The sequence below is a fragment of the Eretmochelys imbricata genome, chromosome 7, assembly GCF_965152235.1.
Source record: "Eretmochelys imbricata isolate rEreImb1 chromosome 7, rEreImb1.hap1, whole genome shotgun sequence".
Lineage (NCBI taxonomy): Eukaryota > Metazoa > Chordata > Testudines > Cheloniidae > Eretmochelys > Eretmochelys imbricata.
In genome coordinates, this window is record NC_135578.1 from 277149 (window position 1) to 304015 (window position 26867).

The following is a 26867-nucleotide window of genomic DNA, read 5'->3' on the forward strand; positions in this document are numbered from 1 at the left end:
ATTTGAACTGCTTATCTTGAGCAGAGCAAGACGGTATATTTCTGGGGTAAAGTGCTGGGAGCTGGGGGTATTTGGCTTTGGTGCCTTTTTCTGTGTGATTCATGTGTGGCTCTGGGAGCATTCATGCAATCAAGCTGGGTGTTGAGGCTCCACATGCTGAGTGATAACAGTGCCTGGAAGGGCTTGCTGCTTGTCACTACAAGGCATTGTGAGAGACAGCTCAGGCTGGAGAGGGTTCAGGAGGGCACAGTGGTCCCCGTGGTCCCCAGGCTCCACCCCGGGGATCCCATCACAGTGATTGTTAACTCCAATTAAAGCAAAAAGCTGCTGTGCTTTTGTCTCTTTAAAGGAGCAACAGACCTTTAGTCCTCTGAATGTTCCAGGAGAGGACTGGGCACATCAGGGCAGATGGTTTGGGGGATTCAGGATTGGGGTCAGTGGGCTACTAGTAACCAACACTGGTGGAGCCCAGAGTGTGGCAGTAGTGTAACAAGTAGGTTGCTAGAGTCAGAGATGCTGGACCAGGGTTGCTCTATGCACAGACAATTAGTGCATCCTTGTGTGCTGGCTGAGAGCACCCAAACAAGTGGCTACAGCAGCAGAGCATTTTGGGGCAGTCAGGGTTACAGGACAAGTGGTGATACAACTTCCCACAGGTCTGGGATGAACCCCAAAATGTCACAATGGCATAGCTGGCAGGATTTACACACAACTTGCTGTTTTGACTGAAGCTTTACACTTATACTTGGAAAACAGTTTTAAGTGATTCTCAAGTGATAAGACTGGGAACAGTCAAAGAAAGGTTACAGTTTTATTATTTTCTGTTTGTTTATTTTGGGCAAGGGAAATAGAACAAAGGAAGTTGAAAATGAATGACAGTGAAACAATCACTAAGCTAGAGTTGGCTGAATTGGAAAGGAGCAAAAAGCCCTAAAAAGAGAGGCTGAGTATGCAGCATGAGAACTTCAGAAATGGGAAGCAGAACAGCAAGAGGGATCGTGAATACTAAAAATGGGAAAAGGATAGAAGCCAAAGAGCAAGAAGAGGTACACAGGCAGGACCTGGAAGCAGTTGCCCACCAAAAAGCCATAGAGCTGAAAGACAAAGAAGCCCTGGAAAAAGAGAAGAGAGGTTATATAACTTGGACATGATGGAAAGGCATGGACAAATTCCACAGCCCACAGGTGTACTCTTTCCCCAAGGAACACCCAGCTGGAACAAGTTGTGTCCTGCATTCAAAGGAAGCAGACTGTATTGAAGAATCCTTGACCACTTTTGAAAGGCTACGTTCCAGAGCGTTCCAAGAAGTCCCAATTTTCATTAGTGGGCTCTGGGGGAAAGCTTTAAATGTATTTAATGAAATGGAACTTGAACAAGCATTGAAATATGGTGAATTTTAAAAGGCTGTATTGCAAAGGTTCCAGACTACTCCTGAAGTGTATAGAACAAAAATGAGAAACCTCAAAATGAATGACAAGATGAGTCATAGAAAATGTGTGTATAAATTGTGTGAATTGATTGAAAAAATGGGTCAAGGGGAGTAGGACAGAGTTATGAAAAGCCTGCTTTGGCAAAGATCTTTCACCTGGGAACACAATGAAAACAAGTACACTTGTACAGCTGTGGAAGATCCTGACTGAGAGAAGGTCAGCCATGGCTGGAAAGGGGAGGGAAAAAAAATAAATCTACCTTGAACCCAGCTGTACCTTGATGAGTTAAATCTTAGCCACTAGAAAGTGTATCTTACTTTTATTTGCATGAAACTATTTTGTCTTTATCCCTTGTATTTGAACTCACTTAAAACCCATCTCTTTTGTTAATAAACTTGTTTTATTTTTGATCTAAACCAACCCAGCTTTTTTTAATTGAAGTGATTGTCAACTCCAGTTAAGGCAACAAGCTGCTATGCTTTTCTGTCTTTAAAGGAGCAACAGACCTTAGTTCAGCAGAAGGCTGGACGTTTCAGGGCAGATGGTTTTGGGGAAATTCAGAACTGGGGTGTGTGTTGGGGTCAGTTGGCGAGTAGTAATCTAGGCTGATGGAGACCAACGTATGGCTGTGGTGTAGCAAGCCGGCTGCTGGACTGCTCAACACTTAAGACACTTAGTGCATGCTTAGATGCTGTGTGGGAGCACGCAGGCTAGGAGCTCCAGCAGCAGAGCAGTTTAAGGCGCTCCGGATTACAGAACAAGCAGTGACACAACCTCTCACTGGTCTGCACTGCACCCCAAAAGGTGACCCCTACAGTGACCTTGTCCTCTGATTTCCCTGCAGTATTGTGTGCATCACCGGTGGGAGCTGGGCTGAGAGATCTGGGCACATTGCAGTGGAAGTACTTGGAGGAGGACATGGAGTTTCTAGGCACATATTTGCCTATCAGGTAACATCTCAGTTCAAACTCCTCTTATACTGCTTCCATAAGACTGCAGCTGCAATGCTATTCTCTGCTCACAGATTCTCTTGGAGAGTGGGAGTTGTGTAGGTCATAGAATCATAAAAATGTAGGCCTGGAAGGGACCTCAAGAAATCATCAAGTCCAGTGCCTGCACTGTGGCAGGACCAAATAAACCTAGATCATCTCTAATGGGTGTTTGTCAAACTTGTTTTTAAAAGCTGCCACAACCTCCCTTGGAAGCCTATTCCAGAGCTTAATATCTAACCTAAATTGCCCTTGCTGCAGATTAAGCCCATTACTTCTTGTCATACCTCCGTGAACTTGGCGAACAATTGATTGCTGTCCTATTTATAATGACTGTTAACATATTAGAAGACTGTTATCAATTTATCCCTCAGTCTTCTTTTCTCAAGACTAAACATGCCCAGTTTTTTTCCCAATAGGTCAGGTTTTCTAAGCCTTTTATCAGTATTGTTGCTCTCCTCTGGACTCTTTCCAATTTGTCCACATCTTTCTTAAATTGTGGTGCCCAGAATTGGACACCGTACTCCGACTGGGCCTCACTAGTGCTGAATAGAGCAGGACAGTTACCTCCTGTTAATACACGGCAGCATTGTATTAGGTTTTTTTTGCAGCTGTATCACATTATTGACTCATACTGAGTTTGTGGTCCACTATAGCCTCCAGTTCCTTTTCAACAGTACTATCACCTGGAGAGTTTCCCCATTTTGTAACTGCCTTTGATTGTTTAGCTTCCTAAATGAAGTGCTTTGCACTTGCCTTTATTGAATTTCATCTTGTTCAATTCAGACCAATTCTCCAATTTGTCAGTCATTTTGAATTCTAAACTTATCCTACAAAGTGCTTGCTATCCCTCCCAGCTTTGTGTCATCTGCAAATTTTATAAGCATACTCTCCATCCATTATCCAAGTCATTAATGAAAATACTGAATAGTACCAGACCCAGGACTGACCCCTGCAGGAACCCAATAGATATGCCCTTCCAATTTTACAGCAAACCATTGACTAGAGAGCGAGGTACTCAACGAGTCTTTGCATAACCTCATTGATATCTTGGCTGCAACATCTAAAGTGGCCCTACCCATCAACAAGGCCATCATGGGTCCGGTCAGAGCCCTGTGGCAGACCCCATCTTCTCTCCCTCCCACTTCAAAGAAGGCAGAGAAGAAATACTACATGCCGGCCAAGGGGTACAAATACTTACATTCTCACCCTTCTTCCGGGTCCCTAGCAGCCAATGAGAGAGACAGACAAGGCCAGGCAAGTGCTACTTCCAAACAAAATGACAAAAAAAACTAGGCTTGTTTGGCAGAAAAGTTTATTCAGTGGATGGATTACAGCTTCGTATCTCTAACCAGCAAGCTGTGCTTGGGAGGTATGATGACAATATGTGGGACTATATGGCAAAATTTAAAGACTCGCTGCATCAGGACTCCAGGCAAGAGTTTTCTGCCCTTTTAGATAGACATTAGTTAGTAGATAAGATGTTTTCTTGTTCACTGGGAGGCTGTGCCCGGTTCTGCCGATTTCAAATGTTGTCTATCATGCCCGGAGGCAATCACAGTAAGTGATGGGCACTCCTGGTGCATCTGTTGCCTCGGGAAATCGCACAATGCCCAGAAGTTTAACTTCTGTCTGGCATTGAAATCTAGCGCTAGAAAAGACAGGGAGATCAAACTTTGTCTCCTCCCTGGCTGCTGACCCATGCCCAGGGACTGTGTCTGTCATCTCCTCCACCTCCTCTCCTTCCCCCCCACCCCCCATACACCTGTCTGCGAGCAAACCCGCTACCTCCACTATCTCTGAGCTGCACTCCTCTAGGGCATCTAAGAGGAAGATGCAAGACTTCTCTCATAAGTCTTCCCAAGATTTTGCCTCAAATTCACTGGGTAGGGAATCTACCTTGAAAAAGCCTAGGTTCTCAGTGACTTCAACTACTTTAGCACCATCCGCACTCCAATCAGGTACACTCCAGGCTGCTGGTTCCTCAGGTACTCAGGGCACTGTTAGACTGAAAGACAGCAAAGTCTCGGGCCTGGAGAGACCATTGGTACAGTTAGTGGACCAAGGGGGCAAGAGGAGCTCCTCTGCTTCCTTGGTATCAAAGAAGCCCACTTGGGTTCTGACCACACTTCCCTCGGAGTGGCTGAAACTTGTGGTACCATCAGCTCCCTTGACCACTATTACCTTGGTGCAGACCATGGCTTTGGCACTGATAGTATGCTCGGTACTGCAGGAGTTTTGTTTTCTCCATGACCTGGGTGTATTTGAGGTGCCTGATTTTCCACTGCTCATCTCTGACGTATTTTCGGTACCGCGGACATCAAGATCGCTGGAGGTTCACCTGGTTCTGACAGTTTCACCTCAGATTTCTCCAAGAGCTTCACCATTCCATAGCGAGTTTGAGGAAGAGGATTCTGATGAAGACCTTGCCTTGGTATCCTAAATATTGATTTAGGGCTCTCCTCCTCACCTGTATAGAGGCCTCCTTTCCAGAAGTCTCTGAGGCTATGACCACTTGTGGCACAAGGTAGCCACTAGCTTGCTGCTGTGAGCACCCATGGATGCCCCCTCCTATGCCTTATGCGCCCCCTCCTAAGCCTTATGCACCACCTCCTGGGCCATACTGGGACCCTTGGGCACCTCTCACCAACAACTTTCCAGGACTTTGAGCAACACCCATTGCAAAGATAAGCAACCATCATCATCTGCCCTCTCTTGGAGATCTGATCCTCAAAAAGAAAACTTTGAGGAGCAGGAAGCTAGAGCTAATGAAGAGGTTTCTCCTCCAGCCAACACCTCCTCTTCATCTCAAGATGGAGCAGTCATGCCTCCTCCTCCATCCTTAGCAGACGATTTTAAACAGTTCCAGGATCTGATCAAGAGAATTGCTGACTCCTTGCAGATCCCTCTTGAGGAGATTAAAGAACATCATTGTAAATTGCTTGATATCCTTCATTCACCCTTGTCTGCCCACATGGCTTTGCCTGTCAAAGAGGCCCTTTTGGACCATGTGAAGATTGTCGTACACTCCAGCTACTATTCCACCTATCTACAAGGAAGTGGATAAGAAATATTCCCTGGAAGGCAGCACTATGCTAAATCCATGCCCCATGAAAAAGACCATAAGCATCTAGACGTACTTGGTAAAGAATCTTATTTGTCAGCGTCACTGAACTCTTTTGTTGACCGCCTACGAGCAGAGCATAGAAAGCAATTCTAGGCAGTCACTGTGGAGGGTCAGCTACTTTCCAGAACATCTCTACAAGCCTCCCTTGATACTGCTGCCTGTTCTTTCTCTACTGCTGTAGTTATGAGAAGGGCTTCCTGGCTCCAGCTCTCTGGATTTCCAAAAGAGGTCCAAAATAGGGTAGAGGACCTTCCTTTTGATGGGTCTAAACTGTTTGCAGACAGCACGGACAAATCTCTGTGCACATTAAAGGACTCTAAGGCTATTTTGTGTTCTCTTGGGACCTATACACCTGCCTACAAGAGAACATTTAGCAAGTCCCAAAGAGTTCAGAGATCCTATCCTGCCCAATTTCTGAACTCCCACTGGCTGTATGAATGACCATCCACCTCTCAGCCTTCCACCTCACATCTTTCTTCCTCCAAGCAGCAACTTTGGCTGGCTGGTTGAGGGCCTGAATTACTGTCTTCATCCTTAACAGCTGCACCAATTCACCTACCTTCCTCCCTTCAGCAATCACCTTTACCACTTCACGTGGGCTTGGGTGTCAATCACTACAGACAAGTGAGTTTTGGAGATTATCTCCAAAGGGTACACGTCCACTTTACATCCAGTTTTGGAGATGGAATCCACTAGATTGTAATCAGCATATTTACTTGATGTTCACTGTTATTGCAGTCTGTTTAAACAGTTAATCTCAGACTCATGTCTGAGGCTGATATTTCTGTACCCTGCAGTGTTCATCTTTGTTCATTACCTGTAGAGAGATTTTGGTGCACAGCCAGTGTTTCCTATTGGTACCTTAATCCCCCTCTCTGCTGCTTCTATTCATTAACAGCAGAGCTGCTAGAACACAGCCAGATACATGTGTGTGGTTGTAACGTGCGAGCCGCAGGCTCAGAGCACATGGAACTCACTATCAGGGTCTCTCTACTATGTCTTTCCTTCACTTATTTTGCTAAATGTTCCTCATTCATTCATTTCTCTCTTTTCTTTCCATTCAGAACCCAGACCTGAAGTCCATTGCTCCATCTCAAGGCCCTAAAGCTGGAGGAACCTGCCTGACCCTGCTGGGCTCCAAGTTGCTGACTGGGTGCCCCAGTGAGATCAGGGTTCTAATTGGAGACCTCCCTTGCCACATGTAAGAGCTGCTGTGTAGTTGCAGACTGTAACTGTAAACAGACTGCCATGCGCCATTCCCTTCAGGTTTGGCCCAGACTTCTCACTAGAAAGCACTTCAGCCATTCACTCTAGCAGCAATGATGGCTAGCTCAGACATTTGTCTTGAGTGCTCCTGTTTGTAAGGGTAGTAGGTGGGACACAAGGCCTTTAAGAAGGTGGGCGTTAAACCTGAGCAGCAAGCTGTAGGGTGCTTGGAGCGCTTTCAGCAAAATGAAGGTGCAGCATTTCAGAGGATGTTTTAACCTTTTATTGGTCTCTCCTCTGTGTGTCTCTTAGTCTCTCGGAGGTGCAGGAGAATCAGCTACAGTGTCAGACGAGCCCCAGTAATGTGTCTGTGGAGCTTCCAGTAACTATCAGATATGGACACAGGGAACGGAGATTAGAGGGTTTCCTCTTCAAATACACTCTGGATCCCAATATCACTTTTGCAGAGCCAGCCAAGAGCTTCCTCAGGTACTGAGAGCTGCACTGCAAGTGCACGACTCTTCCCACAGGGCATCAGGGATACTGAGAGCTGTGCGTGCATGCATGCATGCCCACACACTCCCACAGCGGGTACCGGAGCGTTAACCGTGTCTGTATGGATGTCTAAGTATTTTTACTGCACTCATCACCTTAGTATCTGAGCATCTGGGTAGAGTGAGTCCAGACTTGTGTATTGAGCCATCAGATGGATGCATGGCCTACAAACGTTGGCACCAGCCATGGGTCAGGGATGACACAGCTTATGGGTTGTTATATGGTGACTAAATAAGTGACACTGACTGCTTCTGTGTGTTGCAGTGGTGGGAGAGTGATCCGAGTTCATGGGCATAACCTAGATGTTGTACAAAATCCAAAGATCCGGATTACGGTTTCACCATCAGAACGCCGCCGGCGAGGGCTGGGGAGATGGCGTAGGATCATGCCAGAAACCGAGTGCCCACAGAATGCCCTGTGCAGCATCCAGCAGGTATCTTGACCTTTGTGCTGGCAAAGCATGCAATAGAATTGAGGCTGAAGACCTCTGTCAGTGCTACTGACCTAATGGCCAGAGACCTTCTATGTCAGAGGCTCTTGTGCCCCTTGTTATAGCTGTCTTGGGTCCTACAAACTAAGAGTGAACATGAGAAACAAAAAGTCTTCCTTGGTGAAACATTGTCCCCCAGATTCAAAGTTTAACACTCCCCTCCCCACTTTGTAAAATTCCAGCTCCCAAATCCCCATCTCTCCCCTGACCCTGTACAGAAAGTTCCAGTGTGGGAGACAAACGACATGACAGCAGCAGAAGGCATGAGGAAATCTACAATTACATTGTGAGGCCTGGCTGCACAGTGCCCCCACAAAGACAGACTTCACCCTGTCCTAGCGCGGCTCTGCCTTAGTGGGGCCAAGGCCCTGCCCCACACAGAGAGATGACAACAAAACCAAAGTTAAATGAAGTTGTTATACCCTCAATTCCGCCTGCCATTTACAGCACCTCACCTGCCATTAGGACTACCCCAGAAGAAGAGTCCCTGTGGAGCAGCTGTTCTAGTGTCTCAGACTGTATAGAGTCCATCTCAGTAGAGGCTCCAACGTGGTAGGGTTTCATGTAACAGCCTGGTAGCCACAGCACACCACCGAGCTGGACGTCCACTGCTGCACATGTGCTGTATGTGCCGCAGTGGAGGGCTTGGTGCACATCCCCACTGCCTCTGAAATGCTGACCTAGTCACCTCTGCCCATCCCCTGCCGAATCATACTGCACGGGTGGCAGATTGCATTATCAGGTGGCCACTTTTCTCTGAAATAGGTGGTGGTGCATTATTATTATACTCATTTAAAAAGCCCTCGTGACCAAGGGGTGAATCTCTCTGGGTATACTAGGTACATCCTGGACTGCCATCTAACAGGATGCAGGACCAGTCAGGCCATTGGTCTGCTCCATTGTGACAATTCTTATGCTTTATTGAAAGCCATATTTCCCTATCATTCTAGACAGGTTTTATTTGTGGCTGTGAATTCCAGCGGGGGAACAGAGGCTATTTGATATATTTAGATATTAATCTTTTGCCATGTTTACAAAATGTAAAAACATTACCACAAAGGTAACAAAAATCACGGATAAATCGGAACGGCAGCATCCTCCACCCCCTAGAGGCATGCAGCCTCCCAGGCAGCTGAACCACAGAAAACCCCAGTGAACAGATGGGCTTTGCAGTTGGCCACGAAAGTAAACAAACAGGTTTTGTCAGATCCATGGGGCTGTGAATGCTAGGTCTGAGAGCTCTCTATGGGGAATGCCCGGTCACCAGCCCTGTAGTATTTTAAATATAGGGACTATTGGCAAGGGGATTCCCGGTGCTCCACGCAGCTGAGAAGAGTTCGGAGACCACTAAAATCACCTGGAGAATCCCTTAAAGTTCAGACTTGTCTTCTGCATTTGGGATGGGTGACTGGGATGGCACCTAGACAGGATGAGTGCAGGGGATCCCTGTGCTCTGCTTTACGCTTGTCCCACAGAACCCTGGTGATGGGATGCCACAGGGGAGCAGAAGCGTTAGAACAGAGGCTGACTGACTTATTCTTTCAGATTCCTGACTCTCTTCCCTTCTGCTCCTAGTTTGAAGAACTATGTCTCATTAACTCCTCCTACCTTATCCTGTGTAAAACTCCGGCCATTAACCTGCTGTTGCGGATTGTCCAGGTCAAACTGGAATTTATTCTGGATAATCTGAGCTTTGATTTCAAGTCCTTGCATCCCACACCCTTCTCCTATGAAGTCAATCCAATCCTGAAACCCCTGAATGCTGAGGACCCTGCCAAACCATATCGGCACAAGCCAGGAAGTGTCATCTCTGTGGAGGTAAGGCTACAACCAGCTCAAAATCACTATAAACACCACATAAACCTACTTCCTAGGTGATGGCCTGGGACTGTTCTGATATCCTGGCAGTGCCATAGATCTTAATGTCACTTCACTGGCATACGGTAAGAAAGGCAGTCCCTGCTTTTATTAGCCTACAGCCTAAATGAGATACAATATGACACACAATGAGAAATTGCCCAACAGCTGGAGAAGGAGTGCAACAAAAAAGAGCTGTGTGCTATGTGCATAGCTTGTTAGCGCCATGCATTGTTGCTGGAGGGTTCTATGGGGCTTGAGGAGAGCAATTAGAAATAAAACAGCAATATAGAATGAATGGGAAAAGGGGGAAATAGACAGCAATCAATAGCAATTAGAAGTTATGGAGTGTAGAAAATTGATAGGAAAGCTAAAGACATCAGGGAGGAATCCATGACTGATGAGGTGAAGGACAATAAAGGGTTTTTAAATATATAAGGAACAAAAAATCCTTGCAATGGTATAGGTATACTAGATGGAGATGGCATAACTGTTCATGATGCTATCATGAGCTGGCTTGCCCTTGAAGGGGAGTTGTGCCCAGCTTCGCCTGTGACAGATCAGCTACTCTCCCAGTTGGTTATGACTGGGGGGGGAGGGATAGCTCAGTGGTTTGAGCCTTGGCCTGCTAAACCCAGGGTTGTGAGAACAATCCTTGAGGGGGCCACTTAGGGATCTGGGGCAAAAATTGGGGATTGGCCCTGCTTTGAGCAGGGGGTTGGACTAGATGACCTCCTGAGGTCCCTTCCAACCCTGATATTCTATGATTCTATGATTCTATGACTGGCTAGGGATCATGTGGCCCTGTTCAATTCTTAGGCCAGGCTGATGAGCCTACTGAGAGCTCAGTTAGTAGTGAAAGCTGCAGAAGAGCAGTTGACTTCTCTGGTAGGTGCTGTGGAAGGGTAACTTCCAGACAGATTATCTTGAGGAGGACTGAAGAGCGGCAAGAGAGAGACAGACTCCTGCAGTAGACTCTGAGAGAGGCAAAGGGCAAAAGCCACTGGGAGCTGTAGCCCAGGGTGGGCTCGGGAACTGTTTGTGTTTGAGGTTTTGCATTTGTGGAATAAAACTTTCTGGAAGAAGACTCTGGGTGAGGAGGCCAGCTGCATACAGAATATGAAAAGGAGTGTTCAATAAATTTGTCTGTTCTGTATTTGGAAAGAAACAGGATGGTGTACTCATATCACATGAAGATGTTGAAGTCCTTTCCAGTTCGTTAGTAACTAAAGAAAATGGTAAACAACATCTACTAGGGATAATAAACATGTTTAAGCCACCAGCCCTGGATAATTTGCTCTCAAGAACTGTAAAAGAAGTGATTGCGGAGATCTCTGTCCCACTGATGTTAATTTTTAATGAATGTTGGAATAGTGTGGAAATCCCAAAGGACTGAAGAGTGCTACTGTTGTGCCAGTAGTCAAAAAGACCAAATGGGATGATCCAGGTAGCTGTAGGTCAGTTAAGCTGACCTAAGTCCTGGACAAAATAATGAAAAAACTGATATGGGATTCAGTCTATTAACAATTGAAGGATAGGAATATAATTAGTGCCAGTTAGGTCTTGTCAAACAAACCTGATTTCATTCTTCAAGATTACAAGTTTGGTTGATAAAGCAGTAATACTTAAACTTTTTACAGCACTTGACTTCGTACCCCATGACATTCTGATTAAAAAATTAGCAACATACAATATCAACAAAGCACATATAAGAATTGTAATAGTCATGAGGAATCATTATTTAATGGGAGACTTTATAGAGTGATTCTGCAAGGGGTCTTTACTAAGTCTGGTGCTATTCGACATTTTCATCAGTGATTGGAGAGTAAATATAAAATCACTACTGATAAAATTTGCAGCTGACACAAAGGTTGACAGAGTATTAAATAACGATGAGACCAAGGCAGTTGTACGCAGCAGTCTGGCTCACTTGGTAAGCTGGGCCCATTCAAACAAAATGCATTTTAATAGAGCCAAATGCAAAGACTGTATCCTGGAAAGCGGTGACTTTGGGAAAAAAAAAAAAAAATCTGAGTCCCAGTTAACAAGGAATTGAACCGGAGCTCCCAGTGCAATGCTGGGGCAAACAGGATGAATGTGAACCTGGGATGTACAAACGGGAGCAGTGAGTAGGAGAAGAGAGGTGATTTTATCTCTTTATACGGCATTGGGGAGATTTATATTGGAATACTGCATCCAGTTCTGATGTCCACATTTTTAAAGGATGTTGAAAAACTAGAGAAGGTGCAGAGAAGAGCCACAAAAATTATTAGAAAGCTCAAGAAAATAGATTACAGTGAGAGACATAAAGAGCTCTACCTGTTTATCAAAAAGAAGCTTAAGAGGTGACATGACTACAGTGTGTCGGTACCATCACAGGGAAATAATACCAAGTACTAAAGGGCTGCTTAATCTAGCAGAGAAAGGCAGAAAAAAAACCAATGGCTGGAAGCTGAAGGCGGACCCATTCCAACTAGAAATTAGGCACAAATTTTTAACAGTGACATCCTATGATGATGGATGAGATTTTCTTTATCTAGGAAAGATTCCAGCTAGTCCTGTATCCCATTGACAGGCCCTTTTCTTATGTTGAATTATCTGCAAATTTTGTTTCCCAGAATCTCCAGTGCAGGGGATGCTTGTCCATGCATAGTACCTTCATCTTAGGATTTCATGCTGCCTGCTTCCAGGTGGCAAGCTTATTTCCTGGTGAGACTAGGGAGGGAGTTAATAGGGCTTTTGTAGAACTCTCAGCATGCCCTGTGGTTGGCCTGTTAAATCCTGTCAGCGTCTCTAAAGTCAGGGGTTATGCACAGCTGCCTTCCCAGAGAGGCCCAGGTTTGATATCCTTTTGCACCTGTATTCCAGGGGGAAAATCTGGATCTGGCCATTTCAAAGGAGGAAGTGGTGGCCATGATTGGGGAAGGGGTCTGTGTTGTAAAAACCCTGACAAGGAATCATCTGTACTGTGAACCTCCATCTGAGCAGCCAGCTCCACAGCACCGCACAAAGCCGGAAGGAACAGACTCACTCCCAGAGTTTACAGTAAGAGCTCAGCTAAGCAGCGGAGACAGCAGTGGGGGTGGGAGTATAAACACTGAATTAATGGGGGGAGAAATCTACCAAGCAAAAAAAACCCCATGGTACTGAGTCTCAGAGGCTGGGTTAACTGATCCCCCTTCCCTGGGCTCCGAGACCCTTCCCTGGGTTTCAGCGCTGCTAGTTTTTGCTCCATAGTGTGAGCTGGAGTCAGTTGACTGTGCCTTGAGACTTGCTGCTGTGGGTCTTTTTTTGTAGAGCTACTGGGGAGGGGGAGGTGCTAGTGGTGGGGAAAGGGGGGAAATGGAGGGGGGGGGAAAGGGGGAGACAGAGGTGGTGGGAAGACAGGTTCTGGTGTGGAGGGAGGGAAGAGACAAGTGCTGATGGTGTGGGGGGGAAGGAAGATGGAGGCATTGGTGTGGGGGAGGGGAAGAAGAACACTGAGGCACTGGTGCAGGGGGAGGGTAAGACAGAGGTGCTTGTCGTGGAGCTGGTAGTGGTGTGGGGTAGGGTGAGACAGTCAAGCATTCCCCTTGGAGCCCATGACTCAGTCTGCAGGATGAGGAGAATCTGACGCTCTGATCTTGCCTGGGCTTGCATTTCGTTTGCAGGTGCAGATGGGGAATTTGAACTTCCTGCTGGGCAGAGTGCAATATGACACAGAGAGCCAGCTCACCTTCCCCCTGGAGGCCCAGATTGGCTTGGGTGTCGGAGCCTCCTTTGTTGCTTTGATTGTCCTGATCATTGTCTTCATCTACAGGTGAGAAGTGCCTGAGCGCGTGTCTATGCTGCTCTGGAGGGATGATTGCAGATCCGGGAGGCATACCCAGGCTAACTGCAATCTCGCTAGCAAGGCTTCAGCAACATGAGTATGTACCCAGGTCCCTGGGTGTCTTGCACTACCCATGCTGAAGTCTCATGCCACTGCCTCTTGGCTGCTATTTTTAGCATGCTAGCTAGCTTAAAGCTAGCATGGGTATTCTAGCTGAGCTGCAAGCATACCTTGGATTGTGTTGTAGACATATCTTCAGTGGTGACCTGCAGGATCTTTGGGCACCCTGATCCCCGTCAACAGGAATGTTCAATGTGCATAGCTAGGCCTCTACATTTGGGACCTAATTTAGTCCCTCAATTTTCCTTACTTTGGGTGAGGCTCTGCAGCCTTCCCATTGGACTTCAGAAGGTGCAGATTTGGCCTTGGTGACAGAACTCCCACCTGAAAGGCCACTTGCCTTTGGAGTTCAGAGTTTGCAAGTAAATCCCAGACACACCTTCCAGTGTAAGCTGAGGGTTTGCAAAAGGATTTATGCCACTGGCCTCTGCTTTTGGGTGTTTTGGTCTATCCAGTGTTCAGAGATACCTCCCCGTATTTTGCTCCCTCTTGGGGCACGTGGATTTACTATCACGGACCCTCCCTTGCCACCACTACCAACTCCACAGTTGAGATCTTCCTGAGGGGCTGATGGAAAGAGAAGATAGGCCCTAAATTCATTTCCAAAAAAATGCTGCAGATAAAATGCTTATCTATAGTTAGATGCGTGGTTGAATTGTATAGAAGCCCCCAATGATGCACTTAGGATTGCCTCCGTACAAGACATAACACAGAGTCGGAAACTGGAAACCAGAGAGTTGCTCTTGTGCAGAAGATGATCACGTAATCTGGTCTAAAAAAGGCTGTCAACCTGGGAGTTGCAATGTAGGATGCTGTTGTTAGCAGGTTGGTCTGGAGCAGCCTGGAGTTATTAGCCAGGAATTTTGTCACCTCCTGAGGAGCAAGGATGAGCTGAAGGCCTCAAAAGAGAGGCTCCTCCATTCTTCTGAAGAGGATGGGCCCCTCACGCCCAACTTGTGATCCAGCTCAGCACTAGCTCCTTTTGCCCAGCCAGCCCTCAGTTCTTTAGCACACATGGTAAGGCCCATCCTTTTCTCAGTTTGAGGAACACTTTGGGGGGACATCTTTTTTCCCTGAGATGTGTAGACAGGGGGGAGTTTAGAAACCAAAACCTAAATTATGTTAAATTAAGCCCAGCCTGATGGAAATCTCATCTGCAGTGAGTCAGCCAGGTGGTCTCCAGCTCTGCTTCCCATTACAGGAGGAAGAGCAAACAGGCTCTAAGGGATTATAAGAAAGTTCAAATCCAGTTGGAAAATCTGGAAACAAGTGTTCGGGACAGATGCAAAAAGGAGTTCACAGGTAAGAGAACTTCCCTCCCCTGCAGCTGCAAATAGAGGGGTTGGGGAACCATCTCTGGCCCTTCCATCTCTTCCAGGCCGTATGGCCCTTGTCTCAGGAGCTGCCTCTGTGTGAACAATCATACACCTTCCTATGTCAGTGTGTTACAGTTTACAGCTAAATTCTGCTCAGCTACCCACATGCCCTTGAGGTCAGTGCAGTGGCACTTGTGTAACTGGGAACAGAGTTTGGCCCATACTGGTCTCTGCAATTCTTCATCTGGAATATCAGAATCTAGAGATGGGATCATTAGTGTCCCCCTTTATCCACAAACTATAATTCTATCGCTAGTAGCAAGGAGCACGGGGAAGGGGGGATACTAGGAGCTACAGGAGAGACTAATACAGTGATTTCTAGTTAGAGGTGGAAAGCAATGAGACACATGAAAGTCATGGTGCTGTAGTGACTGTATAATACTGTGTCTCTGACCTGTGATACCGCCTATTATCCGTTGAGCCTGACTAAACACAAGGCCAATCCTTTATTAAACATCATCCTTTCGCAATCACTAGTCTGCTTGGTAGAGCTTTTTCTGCTTTTTTTTTTAAACCCAAAAGATGGCCCCCAGCTGTAAACAAGAATAAAAACCTGTCAGACCTTCCAGTCCCTCCCTAGGAGCCAGGGCTGGAGAGCTCCCTACAGAACATTTGCCAGTGCTCCGAACAGTCTAGTTTTAAATGCCCCAGATGACAGGGCTTCCACTCCTTCCTTTGGAGAGGATTCCACAGGATGAAGCATCTCACTGATATTTAGCGTCTGTTTCCTTTGTCAATTCCATCCCATTAGATCTAGTTACCTCACAGCCCCATGTTCCACACTCTGGGACACACGTTCTCTTGGTCTAACTTTGTAACACAGAAGCTCCCTTTATTTTCAGACCTGATGACGGAGATGATGGATCTCACCAGTGACCTTGTTGGCACCGGGATCCCCTTCCTGGATTACAGATCCTACGCAGAACGCATTTTCTTTCCAGGACACCGTGAGTCTCCACTGCAGAGGGGCCTGGACATGCCCGAGTGTCGGCGGCAAACAGTGGAGCAAGGCTTGGTGCAGCTCTCCAACCTCCTCAATAGTAAACTTTTCCTTACCAAGGTAACATTCCTTCCTTAGTTCCCTGCAGTAGCTGGCTCCTGTGCCATTTCACAGGCAGTTGTTGCCAAGAGAGACATAAGGGACTGTGAGCTCACTTACAGCATTCTTTAAAGTGCCTCCTGATGGAAAGCAAGAGACTGGAATAGGTGGATACTCCCCATATCTATAACACTCCCCACAGCACCTCCTACTGGGAAAGGCCATAGCTGTGGTTACCCTATTTTAATAGATTACAGCATTCGTTCATCTTTGACTCTCTCTCTCTCTCTCTAGTTTATCCACACTCTGGAAATCCAGCGCACATTCTCTCCAAGGGACCGGGCCTATGTGGCATCCCTTCTCACTGTGTCATTGCATGGGAAACTAGAGTACTTTACTGACATCCTAAAGACTCTCTTGAATGACCTCGTTGAGCAGTATGTGGCCAAGAACCCCAAGCTGATGTTGCGGAGGTGAGTGATTCAGTAATAGTCCCACTGTCTTCAGCCTGGTCATGGCTGGTCCCTGGACAGAACTTTTCTTGGCTGTAATAGAGCTTCGTAATCCCTCTGTAGTAACAATGAGACCATGTGCTGTGCAGGAGATCCAGATCCAGTAGGTGTCCAGACATGAAGATCTATCAAAGAGGAGGCAACAGAAATAAGAGATCCCAGCTGTAGACAGTGATGAGACAGAGCAGGAATCCTTCATGCCGATCCTCCTTCCTCCAAGTTCATGCTAGACACTGAACTCCCTTTTTTCTGCCCCCATTTCCCTTTTTCAGCTTCTCTACCATGTGGTCATTCTTCTGTCTCCCCTTGCCCTGGGCTATGCTGAGCCCTTAGCCAACCTTCCTGTCTTGTCAAGCACAATCCCCTTTTTATGAATGCTTAAATCCTCACTTTCTAAATGTCACTGGGTCTGCAACACTGAGGGTAGACACTTTTTCTCAAGGAAGCAGAGGCATGGCACCCCTGTCATTTGGCCCCTTCACTAGCTTCCTGCCCATCTCTGAATCCTATTCTGAATTGTTTCTCTGGTTTTCAAAGCTCTCCAGGGACTGACATCTACCCACCAGCTTCCTGCCCTCTGACTTCTGCCGCTCTAATCCTATCCCCTTCTGGTCCCTTCCTGCAACAGTTAGAGGTGACATTTAATTTGTGCTCCCTCTTCTGTCTAGGTCACTTCCCCTTTGCTGCTGAGTCATTTCACACAAGAAGTACTTGACCTCTCCCTATATGTCTGAGTGTGATGTGGGGCGGGGCAGGGAGCTGGGACTGTGGGTCTGTGTGTGATATTGTAAGGGAGGAGCTGGGATGTGGGTCTGTGTGATATTGTGTTATATTGTGGGGAACTGGGACTGTGGATTTATATGTGATATTGTGTTATATAGCATTTTGGAGATTCTGGGACTGGGGGGTTGAATAGAATATTGTATGATCTTGTGTGAGGGAGAGGCTGGAACCAAGGTTTTTAGGGAGGCATTTTCGCCATAGAGTGGATGAGGAGGTGTGCAGTGAGCCATTTGGAGAGAGACAAGTCTCAGTGGGAATTTTTTGACAAATCTCATCCTCCCAATTCCCAGATATTAGCTTCCTCCCAGGGTTTTGTAGCAGGTGCTGCTGGATGTTACAGGGTAGCATGCATAGGATATTTCCTCATGGAGGGTGGGGTTTCTCACAGCATTCAGCATTGGCCTAACTCTGCTCCTGTTAAAGTTGTTGGGTGTTTAGCCTGTGATTTCAGCGGGACCACGGTTAGGTCAACACTGAGCTTTTTCTAAACCCTGTCCGCTCTGCAATGAGCTGGTGGCATGATTGGTACCTTGCAAGAGATCTGGGCCTTTTATTCCTAAATCATTCTTTCTATAGGTCTGAGAGAGAGCAGAGGAGCATAGACACCTGACTGCCCTGTTGTGAGTTTTGTCCCATTGCAGGAAGCTGGAGATACAGCACAGAGTTTTATGTTTGGGACCTTCGGGCAGCCTGTAGAGGCATTAATGGCCTCTTGTGACTGCAGGTTAATTGCTTGCCTTACTGTTCACACACCAGAAGTTCTGTGCTCCATTCAGTCTGAAGCCTTGAAATTTGTACTTGGGTGGGGTCCTAGAAAGCATGTCCTGATCCTTATCATCCGCCCCACTCTCTGCTCTGGTGCCTCCCCGTGGAGGGTAACATACAGTAACCAGCCTGGGGTTCTCTTTCAGGACAGAAACAGTAGTAGAGAAGCTGCTCACCAACTGGATGTCCATCTGTCTGTATGCTTTTGTAAGGGTAAGAATTCTCCATCCATGGGAAGGGTGGGGAAGCCAAGAGAAATGGAGACTAAAAGAATACCACAACCCTGCTGCATTAATATAGATCAGCAGTCTGAGCGCCTGCTAAAATGGTGTTACAAATTACCCTGTGTGCAGAGAGCAGGAAAGGAGAGCTGGGTTGCTCACAGCATGGGTTGCATCCAGCACTTCATCAACCCCCTCATCTGCACTTTTCAATAAGCCTGCAGCCAAGGGCTAAGCTGGACTGTTGCATGCCCACATGTTGGTCTGGCAACCACAGCCCTACCACTGTAATAGCTGAGTGTCTCACACGCATTAGTGGGATGATCTGCACAACACCCCTGTGCGGGAAGAAACTGGTGTGAGCTTATGATGGAGTTTACAGACCACACACAAAGTCTAAGGGAGTGAAGGAGTATTGTGGGCCAAGAGGGCCCTACCCCTCAGCAGCTGGTGAGCATGCACCAAATGGAGGACCTGCTTAAAAGGGGACTTTGACAGTCAAGATTGACAGTCAAGATGCCAGATTGCTGCTTCTGGGACAGAGCAGCCTACAGGAGAAGGGTCTGGACTGTGGGTAAGACCTGGCCAGGGGCCCCTGCTTCCTGACAATGGAGAATACCTGGACCCTGAGACATGAACTGAGAAGTCCCCATTTGGCTGTTTGAACTGTTGAGACTCATTGGGAACTCTGCTAGGGAGAGGCAGAGTGCTGTGACCACATCCCAAACTGAAGAGAGAATGGGGTGGTAGGAGTTGGCCCAGGGGAAGCTGGTCTGATGTATTGGCCAGAGGGTGCTGAAACACTTCTTGACCCTTCTCCCTTGGGCCCTGCACTGGGACCTGGTGGAGAGGTACCATACCCCTGTCTGGCTGGGAGAACCTGGGGAGCACTGGGGAATGAAGGACCATAACCCAGCTGCTAGGCTTGTGGACTGCCTAGCAAGGCCATTCCAGACTTTGGGGGACAGTTGAGCCAGAACCTGCCCACAAGGCCTATGCAGGCTCCAAAGTGAACCTGGCTACAGAGCTCCATTTTACAGATGAGGAAACTGAGGCATGGTGTCTTGCCCCAGGTCACTCAGGGATGCTGTGGCACACATGGAATTGAATCCAGGTCTCATGAGTTCCAGTTCAGTGCCTTAGCCCCACCAGACAGTTTATCCTGAACATGGAGCAGGGATGGGATGGGTGGAACCCTCCGACTTGGATTCTTTGAGTTGCTTTGTTGACTGGTGCCTTTGGCTATGCTCCTGGAGGTAAAGGGGTCCATGTTCTGAGGCCTGAAGTCACTGTCAGGCAGAATGAAAGTGACTTCTCTCAAGAGTTGAGCCTCTTTCTATCTCTGCCAGGACTCTGTCGGCGAGCCGCTGTATATGCTCTTCCGTGGAATTAAGCACCAAGTAGATAAGGGACCAGTGGACTGGGTAACAGGAAAAGCCAAATATACCCTGAATGATAACCGCCTTCTGCGAGAGGACTTGGAGTACCGGACTCTGGTGAGAACTCCCTACTGGACATCTTTGTGCCTTCTCTTCCCTCCTTGTTCTGAACCAATGAAACACCATCTCCTAATCCAGTGGTTCTCAACCTGTGGTGCATGGACCCATGAGTCTGCGGGACTATGTCTAAGGGGTCCTCAAAAGACTTAGACTGAAAACTGTGTGAACAGAATTCAACTATATACAGACAATAGATTTCCAAAGGGGTCCGCACCTTCATTTGAAATTTTAGGGATCTGCAAATGAAAAAAGATTGAGAACCACTGTCCTAATCTGCCCTGAGTCAGGACTAAACCTACCCACTCGCTAGTGTCCTGTAACTGCCCACTGGAAGCCATAGCTTTACACCAGGATCTGGGGTTGGCATATTCCCCAGTGTAATTCAGAGCTGCTCTGCTGTTGGTGGCCTGAAAAAGGTCCAACAGCCAGGGACTGCCAGAGCAGAGCAGTATTCTAGCCACATCTCCTCCTCACCGGCTACATCCACTGCGGAATCATGGGAGAAGGAGGAGGGGCCGCAAGAGGCTACAGCAACTCTTTTCCAGCTGAGGAGGCCGCCTACATAGAGGCAACCTTCAAGAAGCCTGCTGAACCAGCTTTACATGCCCTTCATGCTACTTGAAGCAGGACTGAGAATCTGGCTCATTATATTCATGGTATTCCCTTCCCCAGTGGTCTGGAAATGTAAAAGGTTTATCATTAATATTAATCACTTATTAGTGGTTTGCTAATTGTAAGTGTAACTATGGGGGGAGGGGAGTGCAGAATTGATTGCTACTCAGGCTCTTCACCATATGCAGCCATTTCAGCTATCTTTTCTTTCCCCAGACTTTAAATGCTTTGACTCAAACTGAAGCTACTGTGGGAGAGGCAGAGGATTCTCAGGGTGTCTCTGTGAAAGTGCTAGATTGTGACACCATAACACAGGTGAAGGAGAAAATCCTAGATCAGATCTATAAAGGAACGCCATATTGTCACCGCCCAGACCCAGACTCCCTGGACCTTGGTGAGCACAATTCATTGATAGCTCAGTGATGAGGTTGAAGAGTGGGGTTATCTAATAACTGGCTCCTGTGCCATTGGTATGCCTCACACTGTCCATTCAGCAAAGAATGGAGACAGTCCCTGTCCCCAGGAGATTATGTTCTAGTCTGGATTCAGTGTGACACGATCAGTGGGGGAGAGGGATAATAGCAGGAAGTGGGGCGGAAAAGAGGATACTTGTAATCTGCTGCTGACACCTCTTGTTTGCATGGTCCCTTGTGTTTTTTTCACTTTTTGTCATTGGAAGTAGCTACTGGGCCTGACTGGTTATTGTCAGAAGGGTTGTAGAGGAAGGTGGTCTTTGAGAAACTATTTGAATGAGGAAAGGGATGTGTGTGAAAAGCATATGGGATCAGAGAGGGCACTCAGGGTGTAGGAGACAGCATGGGACTGGTGCAGAGGTGCTAGAAGGTTATGGGCTCAATCCAGCTCTTATCGAAGGCAGTGGCAGAACTCCCATTTACTTCAGCAGTGCAGGATCGGCCCTAAGTGGGCTAATGAAATGCAGGGCTCGTGTTGGCGGATAAGCTCTCCAATTTTTCCTCTTTTGTTCCTTTTTCTCAGTTGGCAGCAGTCAGGCATCTGCACACTGATGTATTCATAGGACATGCTCTTGCTCAGTAATACATTGCGTGATTCAGTGTTTGCAGCTTACTCTGGACACACTTCTTGACATGCCTCCCTCTTCTCCCATCCCTCCTGGCCTCTGGGATGTGGAGCCGTCTTCCTGTCTATAATTGCCATTGCTTGGGAGGGAGGGAGAGGATGACTATGGCCAACAGAATTACCAATGAGTAATGATCCGATATTGATGCTGAAAGCTCAGGTTTTAGCTTGGCAAGGAAGGCTGAAAACACAAGTCTGAGTTCCCCTATATTGAATTCTGTAGCACTTAGAACTCCACTCTTCATTCAAACCATTCATTGCCATTGCAGCAATTAATCCACGGATGCAGACAGATAGAAAGAAGGTGGCGGCGGCAGCAGCTCAAACAGGTTGTTGGGCCCCCCTCTCCTGTGCAGAGAGGCTGCTGTGCTCCCAGCTTTAGAAAGTTTGTAGCCTATGCACAATGAATGCCAGGCAAGGGTAAGATGCCCATGTCTGCGCTAGCAGGGTGGCTGGGATGCCTTTACTCATTTAAAGTTCTTTGGGGCAAGGACAATATCTTCATGTCTTCTGTGAAGTTCTAGACATTCTGGCAATAATCTGCTGTCCTATGTCAAATAATGTTTAGAAGTGTGAGCAACAAGAGTAATGTAGTGGTGGGAGTCTGCTATAGACCACCGGACCAGGGGGATGAGGTGGATGAGGCTTTCTTCCAGCAACTTGCAGAAGCTACTAGATCGCACGCCCTGGTTCTCATGGGTGACTTTAATTTTCCTGATATCTGCTGGGAGAGCAATACAGCGGTGCACAGACAATCCAGGAAGTTTTTGGAAAGCGTAGGGGACCATTTCCTGGTGCAAGTGCTAGAGGAGCCAACTGGGGGGAAGCTTTTCTTGACCTGCTGCTCACAAACCGGGAAGAATTAGTAGGGGAAGCAAAAGTGGATGGGAATCTGGGAGGCAGTGACCATGAGTTGGTTGAGTTCAGGATCCTGACACAGGGAAGAAAGGTAAGCAGCAGGATACGGATCCTGGACTTCAGGAAAGCAGACTTCGACTCCCTCAGGGAACGGATGGGTAGGATACCCTGGTGGACTAACATGAAGGGGAAAGAAAAGGAGTACTTGTGGCACCTTAGAGACTAACGAATTTATTTGAGCATGAGCTTTCGTGAGCTACAGCTCACTTCATCAGATGCATACCGTGGAAACTGCAGCAGACTCTATATATACACAGAGAATATGAAACAATACCTCCTCCCACCCCACTGTCCTGCTGGTAATAGCTTATCTAAAAGCCATTTCCAGCACAAATCCAGGTTTTCTCACCCTCCACCCCCCCACACAAATTCACTCTCCTGCTGGTGATAGCCCATCCAAAGTGACAACTCTTTACACAATGTGCATGATAATGAAGTTAGGCCATTTCCTGCACAAATCCAGGTTCTCTCACTCCCTCACCCCCCTCCAAAAACCCACCCCCATACACACACAAACTCACTCTCCTGCTGGTAATAGCTCATCCAAACTGGCCACTCTCCAAGTTTAAATCCAAGTTAAACCAGAACATCGGGGGGGGGGGTAGGAAAAAACAAGAGGAAATAGGCTACCTTGCATAATGACTTAGCCACTCCCAGTCTCTATTTAAGCCTAAATTAATAGTATCCAATTTGCAAATGAATTCCAATTCAGCAGTTTCTCGCTGGAGTCTGGATTTGAAGTTTTTTTGTTTTAAGATAGCGACCTTCATGTCTGTGATTGCGTGACCAGAGAGATTGAAGTGTTCTCCGACTGGTTTATGAATGTTATAATTCTTGACATCTGATTTGTGTCCATTTATTCTTTTACGTAGAGACTGTCCAGTTTGACCAATGTACATGGCAGAGGGGCATTGCTGGCACATGATGGCATAAATCACATTGGTGGATGTGCAGGTGAACGAGCCTCTGATAGTGTGGCTGATGTTATTAGGCCCTGTGATGGTGTCCCCTGAATAGATATGTGGGCACAATTGGCAACGGGCTTTGTTGCAAGGATAAGTTCCTGGGTTAGTGGTTCTGTTGTGTGGTATGTGGTTGTTGGTGAGTATTTGCTTCAGGTTGCGGGGCTGTCTGTAGGCAAGGACTGGCCTGTCTCCCAAGATTTGTGAGAGTGTTGGGTCATCCTTTAGGATAGGTTGTAGATCCTTAATAATGCGTTGGAGGGGTTTTAGTTGGGGGCTGAAGGTGACGGCTAGTGGCGTTCTGTTATTTTCTTTGTTAGGCCTGTCCTGTAGTAGGTAACTTCTGGGAACTCTTCTGGCTCTATCAATCTGTTTCTTTACTTCCGCAGGTGGGTATTGTAGTTGTAAGAAAGCTCAGCCCCCAACTAAAACCCCTCCAACGCATTATTAAGGATCTACAACCTATCCTAAAGGATGACCCAACACTCTCACAAATCTTGGGAGACAGGCCAGTCCTTGCCTACAGACAGCCCCGCAACCTGAAGCAAATACTCACCAACAACCACATACCACGCAACAGAACCACTAACCCAGGAACTTATCCTTGCAACAAAGCCCGTTGCCAATTGTGCCCACATATCTATTCAGGGGACACCATCACAGGGCCTAATAACATCAGCCACACTATCAGAGGCTCGTTCACCTGCACATCCACCAATGTGATTTATGCCATCATGTGCCAGCAATGCCCCTCTGCCATGTACATTGGTCAAACTGGACAGTCTCTACGTAAAAGAATAAATGGACACAAATCAGATGTCAAGAATTATAACATTCATAAACCAGTCGGAGAACACTTCAATCTCTCTGGTCACGCAATCACAGACATGAAGGTCGCTATCTTAAAACAAAAAAACTTCAAATCCAGACTCCAGCGAGAAACTGCTGAATTGGAATTCATTTGCAAATTGGATACTATTAATTTAGGCTTAAATAGAGACTGGGAGTGGCTAAGTCATTATGCAAGGTAGCCTATTTCCTCTTGTTTTTTCCTACCCCCCCCCCGATGTTCTGGTTTAACTTGGATTTAAACTTGGAGAGTGGCCAGTTTGGATGAGCTATTACCAGCAGGAGAGTGAGTTTGTGTGTGTATGGGGGTGGGTTTTTGGAGGGGGGTGAGGGAGTGAGAGAACCTGGATTTGTGCAGGAAATGGCCTAACTTCATTATCATGCACATTGTGTAAAGAGTTGTCACTTTGGATGGGCTATCACCAGCAGGAGAGTGAATTTGTGTGGGGGGGTGGAGGGTGAGAAAACCTGGATTTGTGCTGGAAATGGCTTTTAGATAAGCTATTACCAGCAGGACAGTGGGGTGGGAGGAGGTATTGTTTCATATTCTCTGTGTATATATAGAGTCTGCTGCAGTTTCCACGGTATGCATCTGATGAAGTGAGCTGTAGCTCACGAAAGCTCATGCTCAAATAAATTCGTTAGTCTCTAAGGTGCCACAAGTACTCCTTTTCTTTCTGCGAATACAGACTAACACGGCTGTTACTCTGAAACCTGTCATGAAGGGGAAAGGAGTCCAGGAGAGCTGGCTGTATTTCAAGGAATCCCTTTTGAGGTTACAGGGACAAACCGTCCCGATGAGTCGAAAGAATAGTAAATATGGCAGGCAACCAGCCTGGCTTAACGGTGAAATCCTAGCGGATCTTAAACATAAAAAAGAAGCTTACAAGAAGTGGAAGGTTGGACATATGACCAGGGAAGAGTATAAAAATATTGCTCGGGCATGTAGGAATGAAATCAGGAGGGCCAAATCGCACCTGGAGCTGCAGCTAGCAAGAGATGTCAAGAGTAACAAGAAGGGTTTCTTCAGGTATGTTGGCAACAAGAAGAAAGCCAAGGAAAGTGTGGGCCCCTTACTGAATGAGGGAGGCAACCTAGTGACAGAGGATGTGGAAAAAGCTAATGTACTCAATGCTTTTTTTGCCTCTGTCTTCACGAACAAGGTCAGCTCCCAGACTGCTGTGCTGGGCAACACAGCATGGGGAGTAGGTGGCCAGCCCTCTGTGGAGAAAGAGGTAGTTTGGGACTATTTAGAAACGCTGGATGTGCACAAGTCCATGGGGCCGGTCGAGCTGCATCAGAGAGTGCTAAAGGAATTGGCGGCTGCGATCGCAGAGCCATTGGCCATTATCTTTGAAAACTCGTGGCAAACGGGGGAAGTCCCAGATGACTGGAAAAAGGCTAATGTAGTGCCAATCTTTAAAAAAGGGAAGAAGGAGGATCCTGGGAACTACAGGCCAGTCAGCCTCACCTCAGCCCCCGGAAAAATCATGGAGCAGGTCCTCAAAGAATCAATCCTGAAGCGCTTACATGAGAGGAAAGTGATCAGGAACAGTCAGCATGGATTCACCAAGGGAAGGTCATGCCTGACTAATCTAATTGCCTTCTATGATGAGATTACTGGTTCTGTGGATGAAGGGAAAGCAGTGGATGTATTGTTTCTTGACTTTAGCAAAGCTTTTGACACGGTCTCCCACAGTATTCTTGCCAGCAAGTTAAGGAAGTATGGGCTGGATGAATGCACTATAAGGTGGGTAGAAAGTTGGCTAGATTGTCGGGCTCAACGAGTAGTGATCAATGGCTCCATGTCTAGTTGGCAGCCAGTGTCAAGTGGAGTGCCTCAAGGGTCGGTCCTGGGGCCGGTTTTGTTCAATATCTTCATAAATGATCTGGAGGATGGTGTGGATTGCACTCTCAGCAAATTTGTGGATGATACTAAACTGGGAGGAGTGGTAGATACGCTGGAGGGCAGGGAAAGGATACAGAGGGACCTAGACAAAATTGGAGGATTGGGTCAAAAGAAATCTGATGAGGTTCAATAAGGATAAGTGCAGGGTCCTGTACTTAGGACGGAAGAACCCAATGCACAGCTACAGACTAGGGACCGAATGGCTAGGCAGCAGTTCTGCGGAAAAGGACGTAGGGGTGACGGTGGACGAGAAGCTGGATATGAGTCAGCAGTGTGCCCTTGTTGCTAAGAAGGCCAATGGCATTTTGGGATGTATAAGTAGGGGCATAGCGAGCAGATCGAGGGACGTGATCGTTCCCCTCTATTCGACATTGGTGAGGCCTCATCTGGAGTACTGTGTCCAGTTTTGGGCCCCACACTACAAGAAGGATGTGGATAAATTGGAGAGAGTCCAGCGCAGGGCAACAAAAATGATTAGGGGTCTGGAACACATGACTTATGAGGAGAGGCTGAGGGAACTGGGATTGTTTAGTCTGCGGAAGAGAAGAATGAGGGGGGATTTGATAGCTGCTTTCAACTACCTGAGAGGTGGTTCCAGAGAGGATGGTTCTAGACTATTCTCAGTGATAGAAGACGACAGGACAAGGAGTAATGGTCTCAAATTGCAGTGGGGGAGGTTTAGGTTGGATATTAGGAAAAACTTTTTCACTAGGAGGGTGGTGAAACGCTGGAATGCGTT

General features: G+C 47.1%; 1 protein-coding gene across 1 annotated transcript in view; it reads left to right on the forward strand.

Annotated features, from left to right (window-relative positions):
* PLXNB1 (plexin B1) overlaps positions 1 to 26867 on the forward strand; it is a 192141-nt gene that overhangs the window by 141824 nt on the left and 23450 nt on the right. Inside the window, exons 19-31 of the mRNA XM_077821156.1 lie at positions 2275 to 2380; positions 6611 to 6747; positions 7065 to 7241; positions 7572 to 7740; positions 9373 to 9615; positions 12523 to 12699; positions 13305 to 13453; positions 14787 to 14887; positions 15804 to 16021; positions 16295 to 16473; positions 18207 to 18273; positions 19631 to 19777; positions 20609 to 20786. Of these exons, the coding sequence (XP_077677282.1) occupies positions 2275 to 2380; positions 6611 to 6747; positions 7065 to 7241; positions 7572 to 7740; positions 9373 to 9615; positions 12523 to 12699; positions 13305 to 13453; positions 14787 to 14887; positions 15804 to 16021; positions 16295 to 16473; positions 18207 to 18273; positions 19631 to 19777; positions 20609 to 20786 (2048 nt within the window). The remainder of the gene's footprint in view (positions 1 to 2274; positions 2381 to 6610; positions 6748 to 7064; positions 7242 to 7571; positions 7741 to 9372; positions 9616 to 12522; positions 12700 to 13304; positions 13454 to 14786; positions 14888 to 15803; positions 16022 to 16294; positions 16474 to 18206; positions 18274 to 19630; positions 19778 to 20608; positions 20787 to 26867) is intronic.